Source organism: Hemiscyllium ocellatum, chromosome 32 (assembly GCF_020745735.1).
Source record: "Hemiscyllium ocellatum isolate sHemOce1 chromosome 32, sHemOce1.pat.X.cur, whole genome shotgun sequence".
In the NCBI taxonomy this organism is placed as follows: domain Eukaryota; kingdom Metazoa; phylum Chordata; class Chondrichthyes; order Orectolobiformes; family Hemiscylliidae; genus Hemiscyllium; species Hemiscyllium ocellatum.
In genome coordinates this window covers 36,544,237-36,569,712 of record NC_083432.1, presented here as the reverse complement: position 1 = coordinate 36,569,712, position 25,476 = coordinate 36,544,237, and the positions used below count along the sequence as shown (strand labels likewise).

Here is a 25,476-nt window from a genome sequence, read left to right as displayed (position 1 = left end):
TGGGGAGTAAAATTCACTTGAGGTAGGAGACCAATTTGGATGACTAACTCTCTGAATAAGGAGGATTTTCCTCATTAGCTGACATTTTGTCACCACCTTTCCAAAGCCTGCCCCTCAGTGTCTACAGGCTGATTGTACATAACATCACAATTCAGCTCAGTATTGTGCTTATACAAATGTGTCCTTGAGTACATTTCCCTCTGATTCTCTCGAGTTGCTTGGACAGAGTCCAGATCCCACTCTGTGTTCATTTAGTTGACTCAGTACAGTCCTTTAGTTCCCCACTGTGAGAAAGACTTTCCCTGTCCTATTCTGGAGTCTCTGTGTGCTGCCCTCAGTCTGAAGAGAACATTGTCTTACCTCCTTGTTGAATCTGCTTTTGGAAAGCAGGTCTGGAAAGGAATGAAAAGGTACTGAACAACTCTGTGACCCAGGGTATTTGCTCCATGCGCTGTTCCCAGTGTGGGACACCACAGAAAACACCAACTCAGTGAAAAACTCTCTTCAGTCTGCCCCAAACTTGCTGCATACCCCCCCACCAGCCCCGTTGCAGGGAGATGCTGCAGTTTGGGATATTTCAAAAGTGTGTGTTAAGGGATACACTAAAGTTTGGGGCTGCTGCAAAAACTTAATGGGAAAAGGCCACAGCCTAAGGGTTTCCATCACAGAACACAGAGCGGCTAGAATTTGTGTAAAACCCCTCGATCTTGTCGGCTGAATGTTGTAATTATAATTTTAAGAGGCACCATACAGTGCCATAAATAGTATTAAGATAAAAATCACAGATCACTAGCTACCTGACGAAGGAGCAATGCTTTGAAAGCTTGTACTTCCAAATAAATCTGTTGGACTATAACCTAGTGTTGTGTGTTTTTTAACTTTGTCCATCCCAGTCGAACACCAGCAACTCCACATCACACACAATGTTAGTCACTGCATGGAAACATACCCTTTGGTCCAACTCATCCACGCCGATCAGATATCCTAACCTAATCGAGTCCCACTTGCCAACACCTGAACCATATCTCTCTAAAGCCTTCCTATTCATTTACCCATCCAGATACCTTTTAAGTGTTGTAATTGTCCCAGCCTCCACTAGTTCCTCCGGCTGTTCATTCTTTACACACACCACCCATCACATGAAAAAGTTACCCCTTAGGTCCCTTTTAAATCTTCAACCCTCTCACCCTAAATCATTGCCCTCTGGTTCGGGACTCCCCCATCCCAGGGAAAAGACCTTATCTATTTATCCTGTCCCCTATTTATTCTATCCATGCCCCTTATGACTTTATAAACCTCTATAAGGTCAGACCTCAGTCTCCGATGCTCCAGGGAAAATAGCCCCAGCCTATTTGGCCTCTCTGTAGCTCAAACCCTCCAATCCCAGCAACATCATTGTAAATCTTTTCTGAACAAACAGACTTATTTTGCCCATATTTTGATCTATTAAGTAATTTATCTTGACAAATTTTAATGATTGAATATATTTTTGAAGAAAGTTGTCTAACCTGTGGTTGCAACAGATCACTGTCTCATCTCAGTGTAGAGAGTTGGAAGAAGAGTCACTGTTGTTTGTCATTGTGACCCATGTGTGTGAAAGTCACATTGAGTGTTTGCATGAATTGTAAATCCTGAGCCAGCCACTGGGTGCCGCCGTTAACCAACTTATGGGCTCCCTGTATTAGTTACCCAGCAACAGGCCACCAATCCTGGTGGTCACTAAGACCCTTACTGGAAAATGTTAAATTTAAAAGGAAGTTCAACAGCCTCCTGGCAGTGGAGGAAGCAACATAAAACAACCAGGACTTAGTGGCTCATTAAATGTACAATGGGTCTTCCATTGCTTCGAGCTAACACCCTCACAAAGTGGAAAACAACAGACTTTAAGCCAAAGAAAATATAATTGAAATCTCTGACAATGTGAACAGGGGTACGGCTGCAGGATCTGGATTTTAAACCTCATTATAACAAGTCCTCACCTGAGCAGTACTCCCTGGTCAACTCTAGTCAGAGTTTAAATCTGGAAGGCTGAGGAAACATAGGCTAGATAAGAAAGAAGACTTCACCAGTTTCCTCATTTCCCCTCCCCCCACCTTACCTCAGTTCCAACCTTCCAGCTCTGCACTGTCCTCATGACCCTGTCCTACCTGTCTATTTCCCTTCCCACCTCTCAGCTCCACCCTCCCCTCTGACCTATCACCTCCATCCCCACCCCATTCATCTATTGTACTTTTTACTACCTTCCCCCACCCTCCTCTCTGACCTATCACCTCCATCCCCACCCCATTCATCAATTGTACTTTTTACTACCTTCCCCGACCCTCCTCTCTGACCTATCACCTCCATCCCCACCCCCATTCACCTATTGTACTCTTTGCTACCTTCTCCCCAGCCCACTCCCCCCACCCCCATTTATCTCTCCACCCTGGAGGCTTCCTGCCTCTATTCCTGGTGAAGGGCTTTTGCCCAAAACATCAATTTCCCTGCTCCTCGGATGCTGCCTGACCTGCTGTGCTTTTCCAACACCACTCTAATCTAGATAAGAAAGAAGTCTAAATGGAATAGAATTTAGTGCAAGGAGCCTGCCAAAAGGCTAGTTAAGACAGACGAAGGAATCAATTAGAGCAATGAGAAGGGAGGATATCTCAGAAAGATTTGGGTAGAAGTGAAAAACACAAGAGGGGGTAAATGCGCAGATGACTGTGTGATATCGGTCCCTAAAGAATCAGGGGCAGATACAGAATCAAATATGTAACCAGATTTCAGAGAAGCGTAAGAATAAACACAGTAAGGGGTTTTAACCACAGAAATATTAACTGGGTAGGTTTTGGTATGCAAGTTAGAGAAGGAACAAAATTCTTAAATTGCATCCAGGAGAACTTCTAGCTAGTACATACTGAGGGAGTAATACTGGACCTAAATATTCAGAAATAAGCTTAGGCAGGTGAGATGCATATCAGTAGGTGAGCACTTTGCCTGTAATTTTAGTGTTAGATTCAGGATAGTTACAGAAAAGGATAAGGATAAGCTGGGAGTAAAAGTTCTAAAGGTTAACTTCACGAAGGGAGTTCAATGGACTGGCCAGATGGACAGAGCATAGTCTGAAGGAATTCAATCCAGCAATCAACGAGGTTTAGGGAGAACTAATAAGGCAGGAGATTATACAAATTAGATTGGACCGGATGTATTTATTGTCACATGCACCCTGTCATAAAATGCAGTGCAAAGTGTCACCACTCTCCATCTTAAAACACAGAAAAATAAACCACAACATAGAATATAAAGGCAGAAAAATGGAGATATAAAGCAAGTATCCAACTTTACAGACCTTCTTATTAAGTGCTCTGTCATGGGTCAGAGGCCTGGTCAGCAGGCACAGGTCCTCTGGGCTGCCCTTGGAATCAAGGCCTTCCCTCTCTTCAGCAGTGTCCTGCCTCCATCCACATCGCCACCGCCATCTCGACTACACGCTTGATTATAAAACCGGAATTAAATTTTAAAAACCAGCAGAAATAAAAGAAACAAAGTGAAAAGGAATGAGAAGCATCCAGATGTTAATGTCTGACTTAAGTCTTATCTCTGAGCAGGTGCCTGGCTCAAGCCACAGGCTGGAGCCTTGGGAGAAGCTGAGTGTTTGCTCTAACTACCACCTCCACTCTCCTCCTGCTGCTATCCCCACTGCTTCTGATCCTGTAACTGCTAGGGCTCGCAGCCTCTGATCACCGGATCCTTCACTGGATCCCAGAATAAGCTCAGACAGTGCCCACTCACAGCCACTGATCACCAGATCCCTCACTGAATCCCAGAATATGCTCACTCAGTGCCCACTCACAGCCTCCGATGGCCTGATCCCTCACTGGATCCCGAAACATGCTCGGGCAGGGCCAGCTGACTGCCTCCACTCACCGGATTCCTCACTGGATCCCGGAACATGCCCTGGCAAGGCCTACTCTCAGCCTCCAGATGCTGGATCCCTCATTGGATCCCAGAATATGCTTGGGCAGTGCCCACTTGCAGCTTCCGATTGCCTGATCCCTCATTGGATCCCGGAACATGCTCAGGCAGGGCCTGCTCACGACCTCTGATTGCCAGATTCCTCACCAGATCCCACAACATTCTCGGGCAGAGTCTGTTCGCAGCCTTCGATCGTGGATCCCTCACCAGATCCCGGGACATGCTCCAGCAGGACCTGCTCACAGCCTCCGATCGCTGGATTCCCCATCAGATCCTAGAACATGCTTGGGGCACGACCCATTACCAATGCCTCACCAAAGTAAAAGACATTAAACTAAAGGTAAAATAAGAAAAAACACAAGCAAGAAAAAAATGAAGAAAAGCAAAGCTCAGGTATTTGATCACAGCACTGCTACTCTTGGGACTAATACCCTGGAAGATCAGAGATATCTTGGTGTGCAGATCCACCAATCCCCAGAGGTCACAGGACAAGGAGATAACGTAGTTAAGAAACCATGTGGGACAGTTGCCTTTATTAGCTGGGGTACAGAATACAAGAGTAGAGGTGGAATTGCATAAAACACTGGCTAGGCCACAACTGGAGTACTGCATGCAGTCCTAGTCACCACATTATAGGAAGAACTAGGGAGGGTGGAGAACAGATTTACCAGGACATTGTCTGGGCTGCAGGGTCTGCGCTAAGAGGAAAGGTTGATAAGGCTGCTGTTGGTTTCCTTGGAACAATGAAGGGGGAGTCAGAAACTCTCATAACATTTAAGCAGTATTTAATTATTCACTTCCAATGTCATAACCTTCAGGGCTATGGACCAAAAGCTGGAAAATGGGATTACTGTAGTCAGATCCTTTTTGACCAGCATGGACATGATGGGCCAAGTGGCCTCCTTCTATGCTGCAAACATCTGAGCCTGAGGATTTTTCGGGCAGATTTTTTTTCCCATTGCCAGCATTTATCCTCCAATAAATATTCATAAAGAGCTCTTGCTGTTTGTAAATTTCCACTGTGTTTCCCCATGTTAGAACAGACACTGCACTTCCAAGTCTTGCATTAGTTGCAGAGCACTTCGAGGTAGTGAAAGCTAGGCACCTGACAAATGCAGCTCCTTTCTTTTTCCTTTGATCCCTGAAAACCAGAAGGGGTCAGAAATGAACTTTATCCAATTTCTTGGGGATAGGGGTAGGCTCATTAATCCTAGAATTCCAGCCAGGTTTAAACATTGAAGCCTGATAATGGTAGTCAAAGCTGAGCTTCACTGCAGTATCACTGAGTACACAATGTGTTTCCTGTCAGCAGCACACTATCAAACACAATGGGATGTCAGTAAACCACCTCCTCCACCACCCGACTGTCGGGAAGCTGCGTAAACTTCCCAAATCGACTGGACAAGGGTACAGCTTCAGAATAAACCGAGCACTAACTGCTCCCATTGATCACCAACACAAGGCCATGAGAAATCAGAAGTGAGTTTCTGGGAATAACCAAGAAGCCAAAAGTGCAGCCTGCTTTATGTAAGTGGCTCTTAACATTTTGAAAGGTGAATTGTCAATGCCACAGAGGACACAGCAGACTGCAGAGAAACATTGCCAAATATTTCCCGGCAGCAAGAGACATCAATCAACTGCCTGCCAGATTTTGATCTGGTGATATGCTGTTTGTTGCTGAACCGGCTGTTGATTAACTTGTGCAACTTAGGAAACTTGGTGATAGTGAACTATGGCTTACATTGGACAGCAGTGTCAGTCCTTGCTTAATGTTGAAGTGCATTTACCTTCCAAGATTTACTTGTCATATTCTCCTTGTTTCCCCAGACCTTGTATGACCCCGATGTTCAAGGCGAGTTGGGTGATGTGCGCAAGGCAGTCTGTGCAAACCCCAGTCCCGACTGAGGTATTAACCGCCAGCAATCACCAGGTCAAAGACCACTTCCACCTCTTGGAAACACCTGCCGAAAGTGTGGGTGGAGATGTGGTTCTAGGTTTGGGCTCATCATCCACACAAAGAACAACAGAACACATGACCAGAGCCACAACTTCCCGAGGTGGACAATCATACTGTATAGCAAGTGATTGCTGACGATGACGATTAGCTGTAACACTGACATGGAGCGTGATGTCAAAATACCCCAAGACCAGTAAAGCGAAAGGATCATTCATTTCATGTACATACAGGTCAGCACTTTAAGTACCTTGGACCAGCTGGTGTCTACAGTGGAACACTGACATCCCTGAAGTAAAATCTGTTAATGCAGTTCTCCTGTTGCAGCCTGATTGGGGTAACATGACTGTGACTGATTCACTCTTTCCCAAGGTCTTTCTAAAATGAGGGGTTACTAAGTAGGAAAATACAATCGGTATTGTGATACTGAGGTGTGCAAATTGGGAAGAGGAACTTGGCTTGAGGCTTAGCTAGTGCTCAGATGTCAAGGCCAAGGGAGGACAGTACTGAGGCAATGGCAACATAGAATATAAAGCCATAAGATGTGGGTCTGCTCTCTCATTCAATTGGGGCTTTTATGTTTCACAACCCCATTTCCTGCCTTCTCCCTGTAACCCTTGACCCCCTTACTAATTAAGAAACTGTCTATTTCTGTTTTAAAGACACTCAGTGAGTTGGCATTGATAGGTTTCTGTGGCAACAGGTTCCACAGATTCAGCACCCTCTGGCTGGAGAAATTCCTCCTCATCTCAGTTTGAAAGGATTGTCCTTTCACTCAGACCCTGTGCCCTAGTTCTCTCCTACTGGTGGAAACATCTTCTCCATGACCACTCTGTCCAGGCCTCTCAATATCCTGTAAGTTTCAATTCGATCCTCCCTCATCCTTCTAACCTCTACTGAGTATAGGTCCAGAGTGCTCAACCACTCCTCATTGGAGAAACCTTTCACTTCTGGGATCTTTCTTGTGAACCTGTATTGGACACCCTCCAAGGCCACCACATCCTTCCTAAGATACTCTGTCAAAAACTGCTCACAATATTCCAAAAGCAGTCTGAGCAGAGCCTTATACAATCTCAGCAATACATCTCTGCTCTTGTATTGTAGTACTCTTGAAATGAATGCTAACATTGCATTTGTATTCCTAACTGCCAACCAAATCTACCTGTTAACCTGAACTAGGATTCCTAAGTCTCTTTGTACTTCAGATTTCTGCAGCCCTTCAGCATTTAGGAAATCGTCTACGCGTCTATTTTTCCTACTACATGCGTAACCTCAGTCCTTCCACATTGTATTCCATCTGTCGCTTCTTTACCTATTCTCTTAGCCTGTCCAAGTCTTTCTACAACTTTTCTACTTCCTCAACACTTCCTGCCCTCTACCTGTCTTCATACCACATGTAAATTTAGCAACAATATCCTTCAATCTTTTCGTCCAGATTGTTAAAGTGGTCCCAACACTGACTCTACAGGATTCCACTAGCTATCAGTTGTCACCCTGACAAAGATGGCTTTATCCCCATTCTCTGCCTTCTGCTAGTCAGCCAATCCTCTATCCATGCCAGTACCTGGTCCCTAACACCATGTGCTCTTAGCTTGTTCAGCAACTTCCTGTGGGGCACCTTGTCTAAGGCCTTCTGGAAATCCGAATGGATCATATCCACTGGCTCTCCTTTATCTAACTTGCACATTAGACTGCACTCCACTTTGAGTGACTTTAAAGAGAGAAGTACAATGAAAAACAGGTTTTGGGTATTTTGGGGAATCCAATGTTCCATACTATCAGCTTCTGGAGAGTTTTAATTGCAGATGTCATTAGTGCCCAATGTAATGAATCGTTTTCACAAGCTGATCCCAAGCGAGATCTCGAACTAACATGTAATGTCTCCATGTATGGCATAGGGGGTATCAGACCCCATTTATCAGACCCTTTGCTCCATCTTGCCTGTGCCTACCAGAGATCTTAAGTAAGTCTAGTCCCACTTGCCAGCACACGGCCCACATCCCTTTAAACCCTTCCCATTCATATACCCATCCAAATGCCTTTTAAATGTTGTGACTATACCATTCTTCACCACCTTCTCTGGTAGTTCATTTCACATTCGCACCACCCTCTGTGTGAAAAGGTTGCCCTTTACGTCCCTTTTAAATCTCACACCCACCCCCCCACCCCCCGCCTCACCTTAAACCTATGCCCTCTAGTTCTGGACTTCCTTATCCTGGGGAAAAGACAGAGTCATGCAGAGCACGGAAACAGACTCTTTGGTCGAATTAGTCCACGATCAGGTTCCCAAACCAAACTAATTTGGCCCATATTCCTCCAAATCTTTCCTATTCATGTATTTACCCAAATGCCTTTTAAATGCTGTAACTGTACTTGCATCCATCACTTCCTCTGAAAGTTCATTCCACACACTCACCACTCCTTGTGTAAAAATGTTGCCTCCCATGGTCCTTTTTAAATCTTTCTCCCCTCACCTTAAAAATATGCCCCCTAGTTTTGAACTCCCCCATCCTCAGAAAAAGACCCTGACTACTCACCTTATCAATACCCCTCATGATATTATAAAGCTCTATAAGGTCAGTCCTCAACCTGCTACGCTCCAGTGACAAAAGTTCCAGCCTATCCAGCCTTTTCTTGTAACTCAAACCCTTCATTCCTGGCAATGTCCTGGTACATCTTTTCGGAACCCTCTCCTACTTAATAACATCCTTCCTACACAGTACGATTAGGACTGTACAGAATACTTCAGGAGAAGCTTCATCAGTGTCTTGTACAACTTCAAAATGACAACCCAACTCCTATACTCATAGAAAGCAACTCTGACACATAATTTCCTATCTGCTGCAATGAAAAATATTCCACAAGGAATATGCTTTCAATGAGAATGCTTTTACCTTTTAAATAGGAACACCATCCTATTATGATAAACAATTTTCAACTCTTTAGCCCTCTGGACATGTGAGGAGTATGGCATTTTCTGCTCTCCCTTCACTGGTGAGAAGGAAGTGAGGGTCCCTGTGCATGTATCTTGGGGCAGACTGAGCACCAGCTTTGAGGAACATTGATGCCATTCTCTCTGTCCAGTGTGCCAGGTCTAGGAAGTAGACAGGAGGTCTTATTAAAGTGGGATTGTTGGACCACTTTGCATTTTATCACATGCAAACGAGAGTTACCTAAGATCTCAGAGGGGCAGAACTTGTAGTCAATAGTCTTTATGTCTTGTTTTATGCTAAGTTTGTTGCACAGGAAAAGGACATTTCACAACTCTCCAGTGTGGTTCTGATTACATCAGAGGCCCTCTGTCAATCAAAACACTTAGAAATGTTTTAACAGTTGGAATAGCCAGTTGATAAGCTTAGCAAAATAACAGGAAGCAGTGGCTGTTGCTGGCTTTGTACAATGTTATGTCATGAAGAGGAAATTGCAGAAACAATGGTTCTTAATGTTGCTTCAGTGGAGCTTTTGACATTCTATTACATAGATTGTACATTATGTTATACGTGGATTAAGCTAAATTCTTACTGTACCAGCTCTCCCAATGAGGACAATGAAATCAGTGCCTATCTCCTGCCTTCTTTATGAAATCCTGCACATGGCTTCTATATACGAAAATTCTCTTGAATATCTCAATTGAACCTGCCTCAACCACTTTATCACTATTTTCCAGATACTTAACAATTTGTCTTATCAGAAGTATTTTTTCATGTTACTTTTGGTTTTTTTGCATTTCACATTAAATCTATGCTGTCTTGTTCTTGGGAGGTATCAGTTTCTTCCTGTCTATGATGTTCAGTTCCCACATAACTTTGAAAACCTTTATCAAATCTCCTCTTACCCTTCTCCTAGCCAAGAGAAACAGTATCACTTTCTGTAATCTATCTTCATGACTGTAGTTTCTCATCTCTAAAACCATCTTTGCAAACCTCTTTTGTACTCTCTGCAATGTGTTTGGTTTTAATCACTATTAAAGGAAAGCTATAAATGCATTGAAGGTAGTTCTGAGGAGATTTAATAGATTGACACTTGGAATAAGCACATTAGTAAATGACGAAAGGTTGGTCAGACTGGGTGTATGTCTGCTGGAGTTTAAATGAGTGAAGGGCAGTTTTATTGATGTGTGCAAGACCCTGAATGAAATTGACAGGGTGAATGTGGAAATAATGCTTGGTCATTTGATGTGGTGGCTAGGTCCAGAATGCGGAACACTGTTTAAAAATTAGGAGTCACTCTTTTTGGACAGAAAAGAGGAGCATTTTCTTTCCTTCAGACATTTGTGCAACTCTCGAACTCTATTCATCAGAAGGTGAAGGAGGTGGGTCATTGAATATTTTGATGGATGAATAGTTTCATGTTAGCTAAAGGGAATCAAGTGTAATTGAGGCATGTGGGAATTGAACCACAAACAGATCAGCTCGTATCTTACTGAATGGGAAACTAGGGAACAAGGGGGTTGAATGGCTTACCTCTGCTTTTATTCACATGTCTGTGCCAACTGCTCCTTTTTGCAGATCAACATCACTCACCATGAATTGCTATTACTCATCAATATCATGTGATGTAAACAGCTGAAAATGTGGCAGCTGCTCAGATGAAACTGGAGGCACGTTTAGACATGATTGGAACAACCAATATAGAGGAACCTTGATTATCCAAACAAGATGGGTGGGCACTATTTTGTTCAGACAGTTGATTATTCAGTTAATTGATTTCTTCCGGGGCTCGGAGTTGTCTGTGAAATCTGGTCCCCGTTCAGGAGACTGGGCAAAAGCACACTGCGGGCAAGACCTCACCCCCTCCCCCCCCCCAACTCCGATCCCCCCATCCGCCCCTGCCCGTCCCAACCCCATCCCCAGTCACCCACCCCCAACTCCGTCCGACCTCCCCTGGGGTAGCTGAACTGTACATCAGCATTAGGACTGCTGCCTCCTTTGTGGGGTAAATCTCCACACACACACACACACACACACACACACACACACACACACACACACACACACACACACACACCTTTTTGACAGGTTCTACCTCTGCCCTGTAGAGAACAATGTTGGAGAGATTATCTGGGGAAGTGGGGGGAGAGACAGAGGGCGGGAGGTCAGTCATTTGGAGACAGTGCCTGGGCTCACATCTGTTCTCAGCAGCATTTCAGTGAGCCAAGTTCATTTTTAATCATTGCACCTGTAAGCAAAAGATATGATCAGGGTTGAAACAGCCTTTTGACATAATGTTTCTATCAGGACTTTGACATGCTCTTCGTATAATTCGATATTCGGATAATTGATATTTGGTTAATTGAGGTTCCTCTGTATATCCCAGCCTCTGTAAAAAATTCTGTCCAAAGTATTTATTACAGAATTATTTCTGCTTGGTGAACTCAAATCAAATTCAATCAAGCATCTCATGAGTTGTACTATGGTCAGATATGACATGCAAACCCTCTAATCCATTCTTATACCATTTATAGTTCTTAGATTTTTAAAATTTTTCCCTAATTCAGATCAAACGTAATTTGCAATCAGCTATAATACAACATGCTTTTCCATAAATAAAAGAAAGTGTGGTTTAATCATCAAAGCACCTTGGAAGGAAACAGTGTTCATTATCAAAATCAATTATGTACAAGTCTCATCAGAGAATCATAGAATCATATAATAAAGGGGAGGCCCTTCAGCCCAACAAGCCTATACAGATAAATTCAAATGACTACCTATACTAGTCCCTCTTTCCTGCACTATATCCATAGCCTTGAATGTACATTAAATGTGAGTTTTCCCACCTCGACTCCCTTCCCAGGCAGATTCCCATCACTCTCTGCATGAAAAGAGAGTGATTGCTGAAAGGGGTTGCCAGGTTTCATTAGCTGAACCCTTCATGTGACTAACTACTGGAGAGATATCCTCCAAAACAATGCTGTTTATCAGATGGGAATGAAGGTAAAGTGCATTAGAGGGACACAGGCAGAATGGGTCACATTAGAATGACAGAATATTCATGTTGGCCTTTCTGGATTTTGTCACATTTAACCTTTATGTTGGATTTCATTTTTCTTTATGAGACTCCTATTCTTCAGTGGATTCAATTTGAAATGTTCAAATTTGTACACATTTCATCTCGCTGCAAGTTGCTTCAAGCTTGCAATCACTCCACACCTGAAAATGTGTTGCTGGTTAAAGCACAGCAGGTTAGGCAGCATCTCAGGAATAGGGAATTCGACGTTTCGAGCATAAGCCCTTCATCAGGAATGGGTGATCTCCAGCATCTGCAGACCTCATTTTTTACTATCACTCCACACCTTTCAGGCATTTGGCTTTACCTACCCATGTATCCCTTTCACGGTCCTATTGATCGCAGCGAAGTTAGACACACACACACTACAATTTTCTTCCTCAGCCTGCCCGACTCTGTCCTTCTCAAACCTTCCTGCAATGTGATGATTTGATGTCACTTCCAGCCATCTTTCTTAATTTCCTTTCCATGGCTTGGAGTCCAATCCTATGTTGTTATTATCTGTGTAAAATACTGTGTTAAGATGTCACATCAGTGAATGTCTTTGATGGTAGATGCAGCGGAGCAGGTAGGAGTCTGAGTCAAACTACCTCTCACCTAAGATCTTGTGCGAGCTTTTTCACATGTAGTTACTGATTAACCTCTAGGGTCAGGAACAACAATCACAGTTGTTTCTTTTTACATCATTTTGGTCACTGTGCTGGCTGAGATGAGCCAACTCAGCATAAATTATTTATGCTGCTTGATCCCAAACATGACACTGACTTGCCAATTGAGTCACTAGGACAGAGGGAATGGAATGTTATTTTGGTGTGGCAAACAGCTGGTTCAAATACTTGAAGTTTATCCTCTCTTTTGGTTCTCTGATTTAAAAAAAACCCCACAAACACACACAATATATTGAGGCATCAGAATCCACCTCACTCTTTATTGGAACACAATGCTTCTGGATCCTCTTTCTCTTAGTAACATACTCAATTCGAGAATTGCTCATCCATGCACATCATGCTGTGATTCAGTTATGGGGCAAGGCAAGGATGCAGACCCCTGGTCTACTTCAGCCAGCACAGGGATTGAACCACATGCTTATGCTGCTAATCTGACCAACACACTAACTGTCTAAGCTAACCATCCAGAACATTACAAACAGAAAATGAGGTTTGTTGAACACGGAAACAATTAGGCCCTGTTTAATATGTTTACTTAGTTTATTCTTCTGTTGTTTTCAGATTTCCCTTTTTGAACCAGGAAGTTATTTCTTCATTAGGCACTTGTGTATTGTATTGCACAATCTGTAATGTTGCTTGTTTAAATTTATTCAAGTTGTTTGCCAGAAAGACATAGTGACCAGTTCAAAAGTGGAAGTGAAAAGACAGAAATCAGTGCATTCACAGTAGCTGACTGATTAACTGCAATTTCATGATGATATAAGCACATTTGTATTATTTTTATATATAGATTGCAGACCATATTTTATCACCAAACAGCACCATATCTTTGCTTCAAATGCATTGTATACCAAATAAACAGTGAAGATTGTTAAGAGGATCCTGAGCACAGAGATCTTAGCAACCAAGGTTAACGTGAAAATATTCAATCAGGAGCAGAAGATTGTGACTGTTCTAGTTGCTGTGTCAGTACATGTCTCAGATTACAGAAGGCACACAACCAATTTAGCTTTATGCCTTTCACACATATTCCAGTTCTAACACATGGGCGAGTGGTGACAAGTGAATGTTATTGATGGATTAATCTGATCATTCACCTTAGGAATTCACAAATTAGGAGAACTAGTCCTTCCGTAGAATCAAAGTACTTTCCAAAATCCCAACTGGATGACAAGGGGAACATCTTTAAGGAGCATGCTGTAGTCAACAATGCCAAAGGCTGCAGACATAATGAAAAGGATGATGGAAATTGTTTATTTTTGTTGCAGTTGTAAAGGATATAAGCTTTGACTTTAATTAGCACATATATATATATCTCAATGCAAAGTATGGATTATGATATTGACTTGGGGAAAGTCAAGATTTCTTTTTGGTATCATCGGTATATTCCTATAATTTTCCAGCATCTCGATCTTTAACCTCATCTGGTCATATCATTTTTCCACAGCATCGAAAGAAGCTTATCAGGGCATGATCACGTTGCCGTGTGTGGGAACCTGCTGTTAATAAATTTGCCACTGTGACTCCTGTTGTATGACAGGGACTACATTTCAAACACACTTTGGGAGATCCTGAGGTCACGAAAGGTTCTGATCTAAATGCAGGTCTTTCTATTTTCTTTTTCTGAAAATTCTTCACATCTTTGTGAGAGCAAATTACAAAATATCAAATTATGAAACCCATGAATCATGCTGTGGAAAGAAAGGGTGAGCATTTGATTCTCAGTCACCATTTCTGGTGAAAGGATGAGGTGGTTTCATATTGTAGTAGAATATTAAATACATTTTATATGATATACAATAACAGTGGATTATGAAGTAAGTTTTATATGCTGTGCAGAAACAGTGGGAGATGAAATCAGTTATATATTCTATACAATACTTTGGTGTCACATGCTATAGTTGGACTAAATTGTATTTCTCAAGCTATTTTTACAAAGGAAGATTTATGTTCGTAATGGGTATAAATATATTTCCCAGTTTCAGTTTCCAGGTATTTTGGAAACCACAAACAGTGTATTGCTTAGAAGGTGAGAGCCAATTCTACTGTGATTGAATCACAAACCTCAATGTCACAAACCTTCTTAGGACTTTAGGATTGAATCACACAACTTCACCTGAAACTGGCTTTTAGATTCCTATTAATCACAATTATAAATCTAAATAAGTGGAATACAGAGAATTGCAGAATATTCCTCAGTTCATGGTTGTCTTGGATATACTTTTTTTTAAAAAAGATGTAATCCGTGGTCCAGAAAGGTCACCAAAATCCTTTGTTCAAAGCTACTGTATTATTTTTCATTCCTTCTGTGCTAATCTAACCTACACTAGGCAGAATTCTTGAGGCTGCAGTTTACTGGAAAAATCAAAACTTACCCAAATTTTACTGTACGAATTTCTAGCTGTCATTCAGAATGTGTTTTTTCTTTATTTGAGTATTTCCTATTTATTCACAGCTGCTACTTTCCGTGGTTAAATGCCCAACAGCTTCACTGCCCACATCCCACACCCTCCAGATTCCATTCCTGAAATCGCTCGTGGTTAATTGTTGCATTTCTCCTAAATGGGTTCACATAGATAGAACAACTGCGTCCCTCATCAGGTGCTGGAGCTAGGAGATCGAACCCTGTTGTGTTTGTGTCTTCTGCCAACATAGCCTGAGTTCTGCTAGCACCCAACAGCGTGTGGCAAAGTGAATTTGCCAGCGCTCTCGGTGCTCATTTTAGATTTTAGCAGCTGCATTATTTTGTCTTTATAGTAGTGATTAGTGGTTGGGTAAAGAGTGGTAGCAAGTAACAGCTGCAGTCTTATCTATATCAGCCTTCCTGATCCTATGCAAATTCTCCCCCAACAACTTTTGGATCCGTAAGTGACCCCTTGAAAAAGGGGTTGGCTCACTGCTTGCGTCTGGTGCCTACTACACATTGCTGATCCTTGGTTTACTTAACACAAAGCAAACCATATCCCGGCCCAATCACAGGCTTGTTTCAAAACTGCATCAGGTACATCTGGCCACCAGTGGGAGAAATGATACCTCGCTAGCCACTCCCAACTTCTCAAGATTCAACAGTTGTCTCCTACTTCTCAAATGGAAATCAGAGGTTAGCAATTTAAAAACATCTCTCTTGACTCTTGTTGCACATGGCCATGTGGGCCAAGGTCGACCAAGAGTAAAAACAATGCTTTTCCTGATGAGACACTTGCAATCACAGGTGACCTCTCAAAAGTAGGTATCCATACCAATTTTACACACTCACACCTCCTACCCCTCCAAAAGTACATGGCCTTTCAGCTTATTTGAAACATTCTAATCAGTGGGATAGTTGCAAAGCAGGTATTCCATTTGCCTGCTGAGCTACAAGGTAAGAGTATTATGATTGTTATTTTCAAAGGAAGCTCAATTTTACTTGTCACCAAATGTACCTACTGCAGTTCTCAGTGTGAAACTAACTTAGCATTCATAATAAAACCACAGAGTAAGATGTTCAGGGTATGGGAATCCAGAATTGAAACAGAGAATTGAGAAAAGACAATCTTTCACCAGTGGGTTTAGAACTATTACAAGAAGTGCCTCATGAGTCACAAACTTTGGCAAATATTTTTCAGTTTTATTACTAGCAAAGTTTAAATAAAAAAAACATTACCTTTTAAGGCAACAGTATCAACTACGCATTGCAATAACATTTAAATGCTTTGCATACTCAGATGTAGGAATAGTGCCAGGTATCAGAGAAATATTGCCAACAAACTCCATTTTTGGGGATGTTTGGTGCTTTTAAGATAGCAACACATTCCATCGGAAAGAAAATGCAAGTACATGAATATTACAAGGAACATTTGATTTTATAATTTGTAACATTTGGACTAACAGCACGATTAACAAGGAAAGCTCATAGAGATATCAATTCAGCTTAATATTATTTTAAAAGATAGCCATCAGCTGCTGTGTTGTATGAGTCAGGGAGAGATGGTGAATGCCTTCTTGTTAACTCTTCAATTGCTGGACTAAAATTGCATTCAATGGCAAAATTCATAATGGTTGGATATGAAGGCCCAGCCTTTGAAAGAATGTGCTGGCACAAGGTTTTCCAAAAAATGTGAAGAGAAAAATCGTGAAATGCAAAAGGCTTTTCCATAATAACAGAAATGTTCCTACAATGGGTTCCACAATCACAATTTTATTTCATTGTGTAAAATGAGAAAGAACAGTGACACGTGACATAGATATCCTGTACAAATTCAATACTGTGTTTTACATTTGAAATGTTCTTATTTGTTTCACTAAATTGCCATTTGCTTCTATCATTATATACCTAATGGTGCAGTGATCTTCTCTTTGAACTTTCCTTACGCGACAAGACACAGTTATAAATGGGTTAAATGGCTTCAATCCATATACATTGTAATAAATAGGGCTAATGCAGTTTTGAAGGATGTATAAGGTTAACTTCAGGAAGTAATTTGATATTCATAAAGGCAATTTTATGCATGGACTTATAAAATATATTAGGTATAGTGTGAAATAAAGAATGAAGTCTAACATAACAGAAAATAAATTTCAAGTGGAGGGAAAGTGCAGGATTTCTACCAGTTTATGGCTGGTAATTTCAGGAGTCCAACCAGGAATTCAATAGGATGATAATTAAGTTCAGTTTTACAAATAAGAATACAGCTGCATATCAACTTTTAAAATTTCATGAAATCCTTTTGGAAACTGTTCAAAGCAAAAGAGTAAGAAAAACTATGAATATTTTCTTTATAAATATAGGCCTGAACAAGATTGTTTTTTCTCAATTCCCTGTTTAAACAATCTGACTACTAAAAACACATATATGCTATTAACTGATTTTCAGACTCAAGTCTTTGAAAAAGCAATACTATTTCTTTTGTTAATTTGTAAGTTGGGGAACTTCTCTGTATTTTTTAAACTTTAAATTCAGGATGATCTTTGGGGACTATAGTCTCATTGAGTAGTTGCTCCTTCTGGTGACAGAATTGACAGAGCCAGAGTTTCATTCTTTTTAGTTTGTCTCTTTTGTGGAGTACCAGTGAGATGGAATCTGCTAGGTTTCCTGAAATTCACTAGCTAGCACTTAAAGAACAGCAAACAAATTAATTCAATATCTCAACAACAGATGTTTTCTGAAGGTAAACTTTATTCATTTCAATCTCAGACACTAATTGAACTTGTAATGAGGACAAGAACATCACAGAAAAAAATACAATGTCTACTTTTTTCCTTTCATTCCCACCTGATCACTGACTTAGTCCAATACTTAGAACTGAGATGTTCATTCTCTCTCAGATATTTAAAAATAAAAGAAAGCTCATCTTACTTTTCTCACAGTCCATCATAATGAGACAATGTTACATCTTGAGGCTGTGTTATAGAGTCATAGAGATGTATAGCATGGAAACAGACCCTTCGGTCCAACCCGTCCATGCCAACTAGATATCCCAACCCAATCTAGTCCCACTTGCCAACACCTGGCCCATATCCCTCCAAACCCTTCCTATTCATATACCCATCCAAATGCCATTTAAATGTTGCAATTGTACCAGCCTCCACCACTTCCTCTGGCAGCTCATTCCATACACGTACCACCCTCTGCGTGAAAAAGTTGCCCCTTAGGTCTCTTATATCTTTCCCTTCTCACCCTAAACCTATGCCCTCTAGTTCGGGACTACCCGACTCCTGGGAAGAGACTTTGCCTATTGCCTATCCTGTCCATGCCCCTCATAATTTTATAAACCTCTAAAGTCACCCCTCAGCCTCAGACACTCCAGGGAAAACAGCCCCAGCCTGTTCAGCTGCTCCCTATTGCTCAAATCCTCCAACCCTGGCAACGTCCTTGTAAATCTTTTCTGAACCCTGAATCAGCTGAGAAATACGTCAATGAAACATTAGGAACAAGTAAGAGTAGGCATTATTTTACTGCATTATTTCAATATGTTGGGAATGTCACAAAATTAAAGAATTATTTAATATATGTATACAACCCCACTCTACAAATATTAGCAGAGGAGCATGTAGCTTAATTTTAATTCTCAGTTGCAAATGCTTATGTTACATGTAGGAGCATAAATCATATTCATAGTTTGAAAATGCTGATTAGATAATTTAATTTTATTTAACTGAATTAACAATTAGTAAGAGGAGTTTACATTTGATTCAAATAAATTTTAAAAACCACATTTATTAAATAGTTGCATTGAGGAACAGAGACCTCACAAAGTAGTTATACAGTAAGATCAAACACATGATGCAAAATTCCCTAACTTCTACAGTAATCAAGTGGACTTAACTGGAAAACAGTGATTAGTAACCCAGTGCTACTTCAATACACACTTCAGAATGAAATTAAAAGTAACATAAAGAGCCTTTCAGACTCAGATTACCGATCACCAGTTGACTGGAAAGTTGTCAACTGCATTAGATAGCCTATAATTGAAAAAGAAAATAAAAATCACCCAAACTATTGTTCATTTGAAAAATAATCCAATCTGCTGAACAGCAAATCACAGACCGAGTCAAATGCTATGGTTGTTCAATCTCCTTAAACACAATAGCCTCAGTTAATAAGTTAATGCACAGATTGTAAGGAAAACACAACACAGGAATAACCTTTCAAAATCTTTTCAATGTAGTTATAGCTTGCTGGCAGAGATATGAACAACATCAAGATTGGGCCATTTTAAAATGACCAATTATGAACACCACCTAGAGAACATTGTTAGGTCTTAAAATAATTTGAAGATTAGAATACCTATCACATCACTTGTGAAAGGGTAGCTAACTACTATCAATTGTAAAAGGTACAGATATGATCCCACATATTTCAACTGTTAAAACAATGTGACTGTGATAAACTGTCCCTTCTGAAACTATTTGCAGCCTTTGACATAGCTCCCTATATTTAAAACACTGTTCACCTCGAAAGACTCCGTGTTGTTCAGCTCAGTGGGACTGTAGTTCCTTTCTTATTTCTCTAATCAAAGCCAGGGAATCGCCACATGAAATGGCTTCGTGTCTCATTCTTGCACTGTTACCCCAATGTCATCCAAGGATTTATCCGTAGCTCTGTTATTTCCCCATATACACTGCATCCCTTAGTAACATCTTCTGAAAGCATAGCATCAATCACATGATTACATCCAGCTCAGTGATCAGCTAACTTCACCCATCTCATAAGTTATAAAACTGCTCATCTGATGTTCAATACCGGATGAAGACAATTTTGTTTAATTACATTTTGGAAACATCCTGAAGCTATTGTCTTCAATCCCGGTCCATTAACTCCATCCCCATCTTTCCAGCACCACACATTTTGACTCTATCTCCAGCATCTGTAGTCCCCACTTTCTCCCATCATCAGAGTCTGAAAAGCTTAGTATCATTTATTCCAGATTTGTAGACCTACATCTGTAAAAAGCATTCATTTCCACTTCCATAACATTTTGCAACCCGGCCCCAGCTCAGCTGCTGCCAAGGCCCTCTTTCAGGTCTTTGTTACTACTCAGCTTGATGATTGTAATGCATTCCTGCCGCATTTCCACATTCTATTCTCTGTAATCTTGAAGTCAACTGGGTTTCCTAGGGACAAAATAAAACATCTGCTTCACTCCAGCACCTGTGCGTGCTTACATACGCTGACAGCTAGTCAAGTAGTGTTCAAATTTTGAGTATCCTGATCATCAAACCTCTCTATACCCTCTCCCCTCCCTCTCTTTAATATTCTCCATCCCTACAATGTATCTGCCCTCAACTAATTTGTGGCTCATAAGCTTCCCCATATTTAAGTCACTTCACTATTGATGGTCGTGTTTTATGTGCAAAGATCTTTGGAAGTCTGTTCTTTAACCTCATCTCTTCCTTCTTTTAGGTCACGCCGTAGAATCTCTCTCTGTCTGCTGTCTGCCCCAATTTTTCCTGATTGGAATTGATGTCAAACTTTGCTTCATCTCTCTTCAGTGCAATATCTTGGAAAATTTTATTTTATTTAAATTATCATTGAAAAGAGGTGAGCTCTCAATGATGGTTTGGCCACTATTTATCCTTCAACCAATATTAGGTTACAGTTTGTGGGGGCTTGCTGTGTGCAAATTGATTATAGTGAATAAAGTAGCTTGAAAGAAAAACACTATAAACAATTATATAGTGCCTTTCAGGGCATCTCACATTAACCTTGTTTTTTTCTTCCCTGCTCACAATATGAAATATCCTTCAGTACTAATGAAGAATAAACACCTATTGAAAAAGTAATCATACAACTACTTAAAACTTTAAGGAACTGTGTAAACATATTGAAGAAAAATAAAATTAGAAATACTGAATCAAAACCTAGCTAGTATGGAAATTATAGTAATAGGGTTCGATAATTATGTGGATGAGCCTTTGGGCTAAATAGTGAACTCAGTCCTGTGTATGTGTCTGATGAAGAAGTTAAAGCCTTTTAGGGGTAGTATCTCTATCTCTGAGCAAAGAGGTCAGGGCTCAAATCCCACCTGCTTTAGAAGTGAATCATGACATCTCTGAAAAGGTTAATTAGAAAATATCAGGCAAATAAATTGAACCCTGAACAACTCTGTACTACTACTACTACTACTACTGTAACTTTACCATTTTAAAAACCTATCTACATTAATACACAGTACACCAGTTACCAAGTGTGACGTGAGCTTCCATTAGGATCTGAAGAACTCACTGTGTCACAATCAAACAAATTAATTTAACAATAAAATGTAATGACATCAAAGAATTTGGAAGTGAATATTCACAAGTGTTTCAGCCATCTTAATATCTTCATGTTTGTTTATTGGAGGGACTGGCTTATATTGAAGTACAGTTTCTATAGCTCTGCCATACTGAAATTCACTGGTCTTCAAATTGCCAATCAGCAAGTGGGTATTGGCTATTTATCTGAATTCCTCCGTTAAAATAAAATGGAATTTTCCAGCAGTTTGTTTTTGTTTTGCAATTCCTTCACTAATTATGTATAAAACAAGGAGCAGAGATTAGAGTTGTAGAGTTAGGAGGAGGCATTTTAGCTTCACAAGGGTGGATTCAAGTCAGATGGGAAACTAAAGTTTTAAGAATCTTGACCTAAACATGACTGATCTTATTTTAACCTCAACTCTACATTCCAGCATATCCTCAGGAATCTTTCATCCACCTGATAACAAATGGTTTAACATTCAGTCTATGGAGCTTCTTAAATGTTGTTTTTATATATGAACAAAGAGTAGACCATTTAGACTAGCTTTTAATTCTAGAGATTATGTTAATTAATTGAATTTAACATGCCACATTATTTGGATTTGAAACAGTGTCCATCAATAGTAGTTACTTGCATTTAGGGGATATCTACACTGGTGAAATATGACCAGCAGAAACAATTGGATTTATTTACTCTCTTGTGGAATATAGGGGTTCGCCTTATTGATAATGAATTTCAATGAAACGTCCTGAAAATCCTGGAACTGGTCACTTTTGAATTGTGAATAATTTCTTCTTCATTTCACTCCACTAATGGTGGCCTCAGCTTCAGCTGCCTGGATTCCTCACTCTGGAAATGACCCCACCCACCTCCTCCCTCCCAAATCATACCTTCTTTGCTTCTCTAGGTTTAAAGCATCTATTTTTGTCCAAACCTTTGAAAAGCTTTCGTAATTTCTCTTCCGTTGGTTCGGCACATTTTACTCACCAAGTCTAAAACATCTCAGGATATTTTTCAAAGAATGTCAAGCGAGTTCTGATAACTGACAGCAGCTTCTAATTTCCAACAGTGGCAAACCAGTTAACACAGAACATAGCAACATCAGGATGGGGGTGTTAATTTGTGCATGCATTCAGACTCGAAGTTGTGCTCAGATTTCTGAAGGATAATCGAAGGGAACGCAAAAGTTTTGCTGTCAAAACCCTTGCAAATTCCATGCTTTAAAATTAAAAATAAAATACATATAATTAAATCTGACTTTATAGAAAATCAAGATGCATCAATTAAATATATAGATGTTTTGATATGGTGTTACTACTGAGTAAGGTAGTTTAGAATTTTGTTTCATGCACTTACAACAGATACAGGGAAATAGCAGTGAAATAATGCCCAAGATAATACCAGTTGTTCTCTTTCTTGACACAATCATGTGTACATTGGAAGAAATGCATTCTTAATTCATGGTGATGAAAATATATTTGATTTCTAGCACAATGATAATTTGAAGACAATTTGACAAATCCAAACTTGTGTGAAAGAAAAACTGGAACAACTGAACATGCAAAGCTTTGCCTTTTAATCAGTAAAAGGATAAGGAGATTTACAGCATATATAAACGCTGCCTTTTTCATTTACACACACTTTTCATATACACATCTTGAATATAGTCAAACATACATTTCAAAAATGAAACTTAGAAACAAAAACATTGAAATTAGAATTGGATGCATTGTCTTAGAATGCTTTACAACTTAATGACATTCAATCATTTTTAGAATTTGTTACATCCTACATTCTTTTCTCAATATACAATTCGGGGAATAGAAATATGCATCCCTACTTCTGAAAAGTAAATCCTTTTTGAAGAAAGCAGATGCATACAATTGGCTTTACAGTACAGTTAAATATTACTGCCTTATACTGAATCAGGGAAATGAGGTGTAAAAAAAAGTTTACTCAAGCCAGTTGAATTCAAACCTGGACACTATGTAGTAGCTCTGTTAAATAATTACTTTTCCAATGAATTTAGCTTCCTGATCAAGAAAATCTTTCAAACTTGTAGAATATTTCTTCCCTCTCTTGTAACAAATGGGGAAAAATACACAAAGATACTCCAAAGCAATTTTTAGTGTATCTTAATCATGGATTTCTGAGTTAAAAGTCAAAATTCATGATTATATGTTTAAGGCAACATTATCCATATGGTAGTACAATGCATACTTATTGGAATTATACACACTACTGCGTGGTCATCTGCAAAGACGTTTTACACAGGGGAAATGAAAATACTGATTGATTATTAGCAAAATCTTTTTTTGCTTTTTAAAATGCACTTGGGTCAAAAGGCATGGTCATATGTAGCATTTCACTTGCACATTCCATTTATTTCAATCAATCTCAAGTTTGAGAACACCATCAAGAATTCTGAAAATGCATTCCCACAGTCAGATCAAGCATTGCTCTGTATATACTTTTGTGCATGATAAATATCACATCATTGAAAGACAGAATGGTTGCAGACCTTGTTGAATTATAATCTTCTGCTTCTGGCCCAGGCTAGTTCAAACAGTTTTTGTTATTGTTCAGCTCCAACAATACCACTCTAAAAAGGTACAAATCCCAGACATAATACAATTCCCCACAATTTAATGCAAATTACATGTTCAATCATTTCTAAGTTTATTAATACATTAAGTTCTTCTCTTCCTTTGGTGGAAATATACCACATAGATATAGTTGTCTTTTAGAACCTTGTTTAAGAATTGCAACAACAACAAAAAAATGCTTTTAATATAAAAACAAATCTACTTTTGAGAACAATTTTACTGATTTACTTAATGGTGAGCTACATTAAAAATCCAATTTTATTGCTAAATTTAGCAATGCATTACAATATCCAGTCATGCAAAGAAAATTGAGCTGACTTTTAAAATAAATTGAGTAGTCAGCTCGTCCAATGCATCATGGCAGTATGCTTCCCTTGTGAGAACTACTGAATAGTCACAGAAGGTGCAGTTTATCAACAAGATAATTGATATTTTTTCCATATAGTCCAGTTTCAGCATCCATCTCTTTTTCTCATCTCTATTCAGTACAGGCCTGGATTAACAATCCAGATCATGGAAATAGAATGCCCATGATAGCAGTTACAGAATTTGACTTCAGTTAATAAAAACACATGGAAATAAGCTGGTATCTGTAAGCGACCTCAGCAGTTTGGTTTTGGTTGCGATAAAAATCCAACCGATTCCCTAGCATCCTTTAAGGCAAACAATTTATTACTCTCACTCAGTCTGGCTTATGTGCAAGTACAAGTCCATACCAACATGATTGATTTAAACATGCTCTAAAATGACCTAACAATCTGCTCAGCTGTCTCAAACCGATATAGCAGTCCAAGAAAGGTATGCCACCGTCTTTTCAAGGCAACAAGGTATTGATAATCCATGCCAGTCTCCCACGGCTGTTCAGGTTCAGAGGATGAATAAAAACATTTTTAAAACGCAGTTCAAAACACTGGTCATGCGCAACAGTTGGTTTCCACACACCTGAGAGTCAATTGCCAAACAAGATGCACCAGGGCCAAGTCGCAGAAATGTAGTTTACTGTTTCGTCAGTAAATCATTGCTGAATTCAGACAGTGGAGACGCTTCTGATGATTTACTTTTAATCCCACCACGTGGTGAGACTGTATACTTGAAACCGTTGAGAACATACAATTAATAAATCCATACGAATAAGGACAATATACAAGGGTAGCATAATGCCCTAGTGCACCAGAATCTTGCAACATACTGCAGACAAGTTTATTTCATTTTGAATCATTTGCCAATGCAGGGGCTAATAGGATCCAGGTTGAAGCATTGAACCAGTATGAAACAAATCTTTCTTGGTTGTATTAGATTTGAAATAAACAGCTGGAAATGAACATGATACATATGGTAAAAGCATTATATGCAAGTAAATGGTAACATTATCAAAGCACTTAAGTTTCAAAAGACAATAGATATAAACAAATTACGATGTAAACTATTATAACTAGTGGTTAATCATACTGAAGATATAACCAAGATAACAGATCCTGCTTTGCCTAAAAGGTGGACAGAATTTACATTGGAGAAGCAGCACATTCTGTGCCAAACTCCATGTCCAGAGTAATGGAATCTGTAAAAGCAATA

The 25,476-nt window shown here is 39.8% G+C and overlaps 1 protein-coding gene across 5 annotated transcripts in view; it reads right to left on the bottom strand.

Annotated features, from left to right (window-relative positions):
• Positions 1 to 22,851: 22,851 nt before the first annotated feature.
• stat3 (signal transducer and activator of transcription 3 (acute-phase response factor)) overlaps positions 22,852 to 25,476 on the bottom strand; it is a 49,624-nt gene continuing 46,999 nt past the window's right edge. For all 5 annotated transcript variants that reach the window (XM_060848978.1, XM_060848981.1, XM_060848980.1 and 2 more), the window contains one exon: positions 22,852 to 25,462. In XM_060848978.1, the coding sequence (XP_060704961.1) occupies positions 25,407 to 25,462 (56 nt within the window). In that variant the 3' untranslated portion in view covers positions 22,852 to 25,406. The remainder of the gene's footprint in view (positions 25,463 to 25,476) is intronic.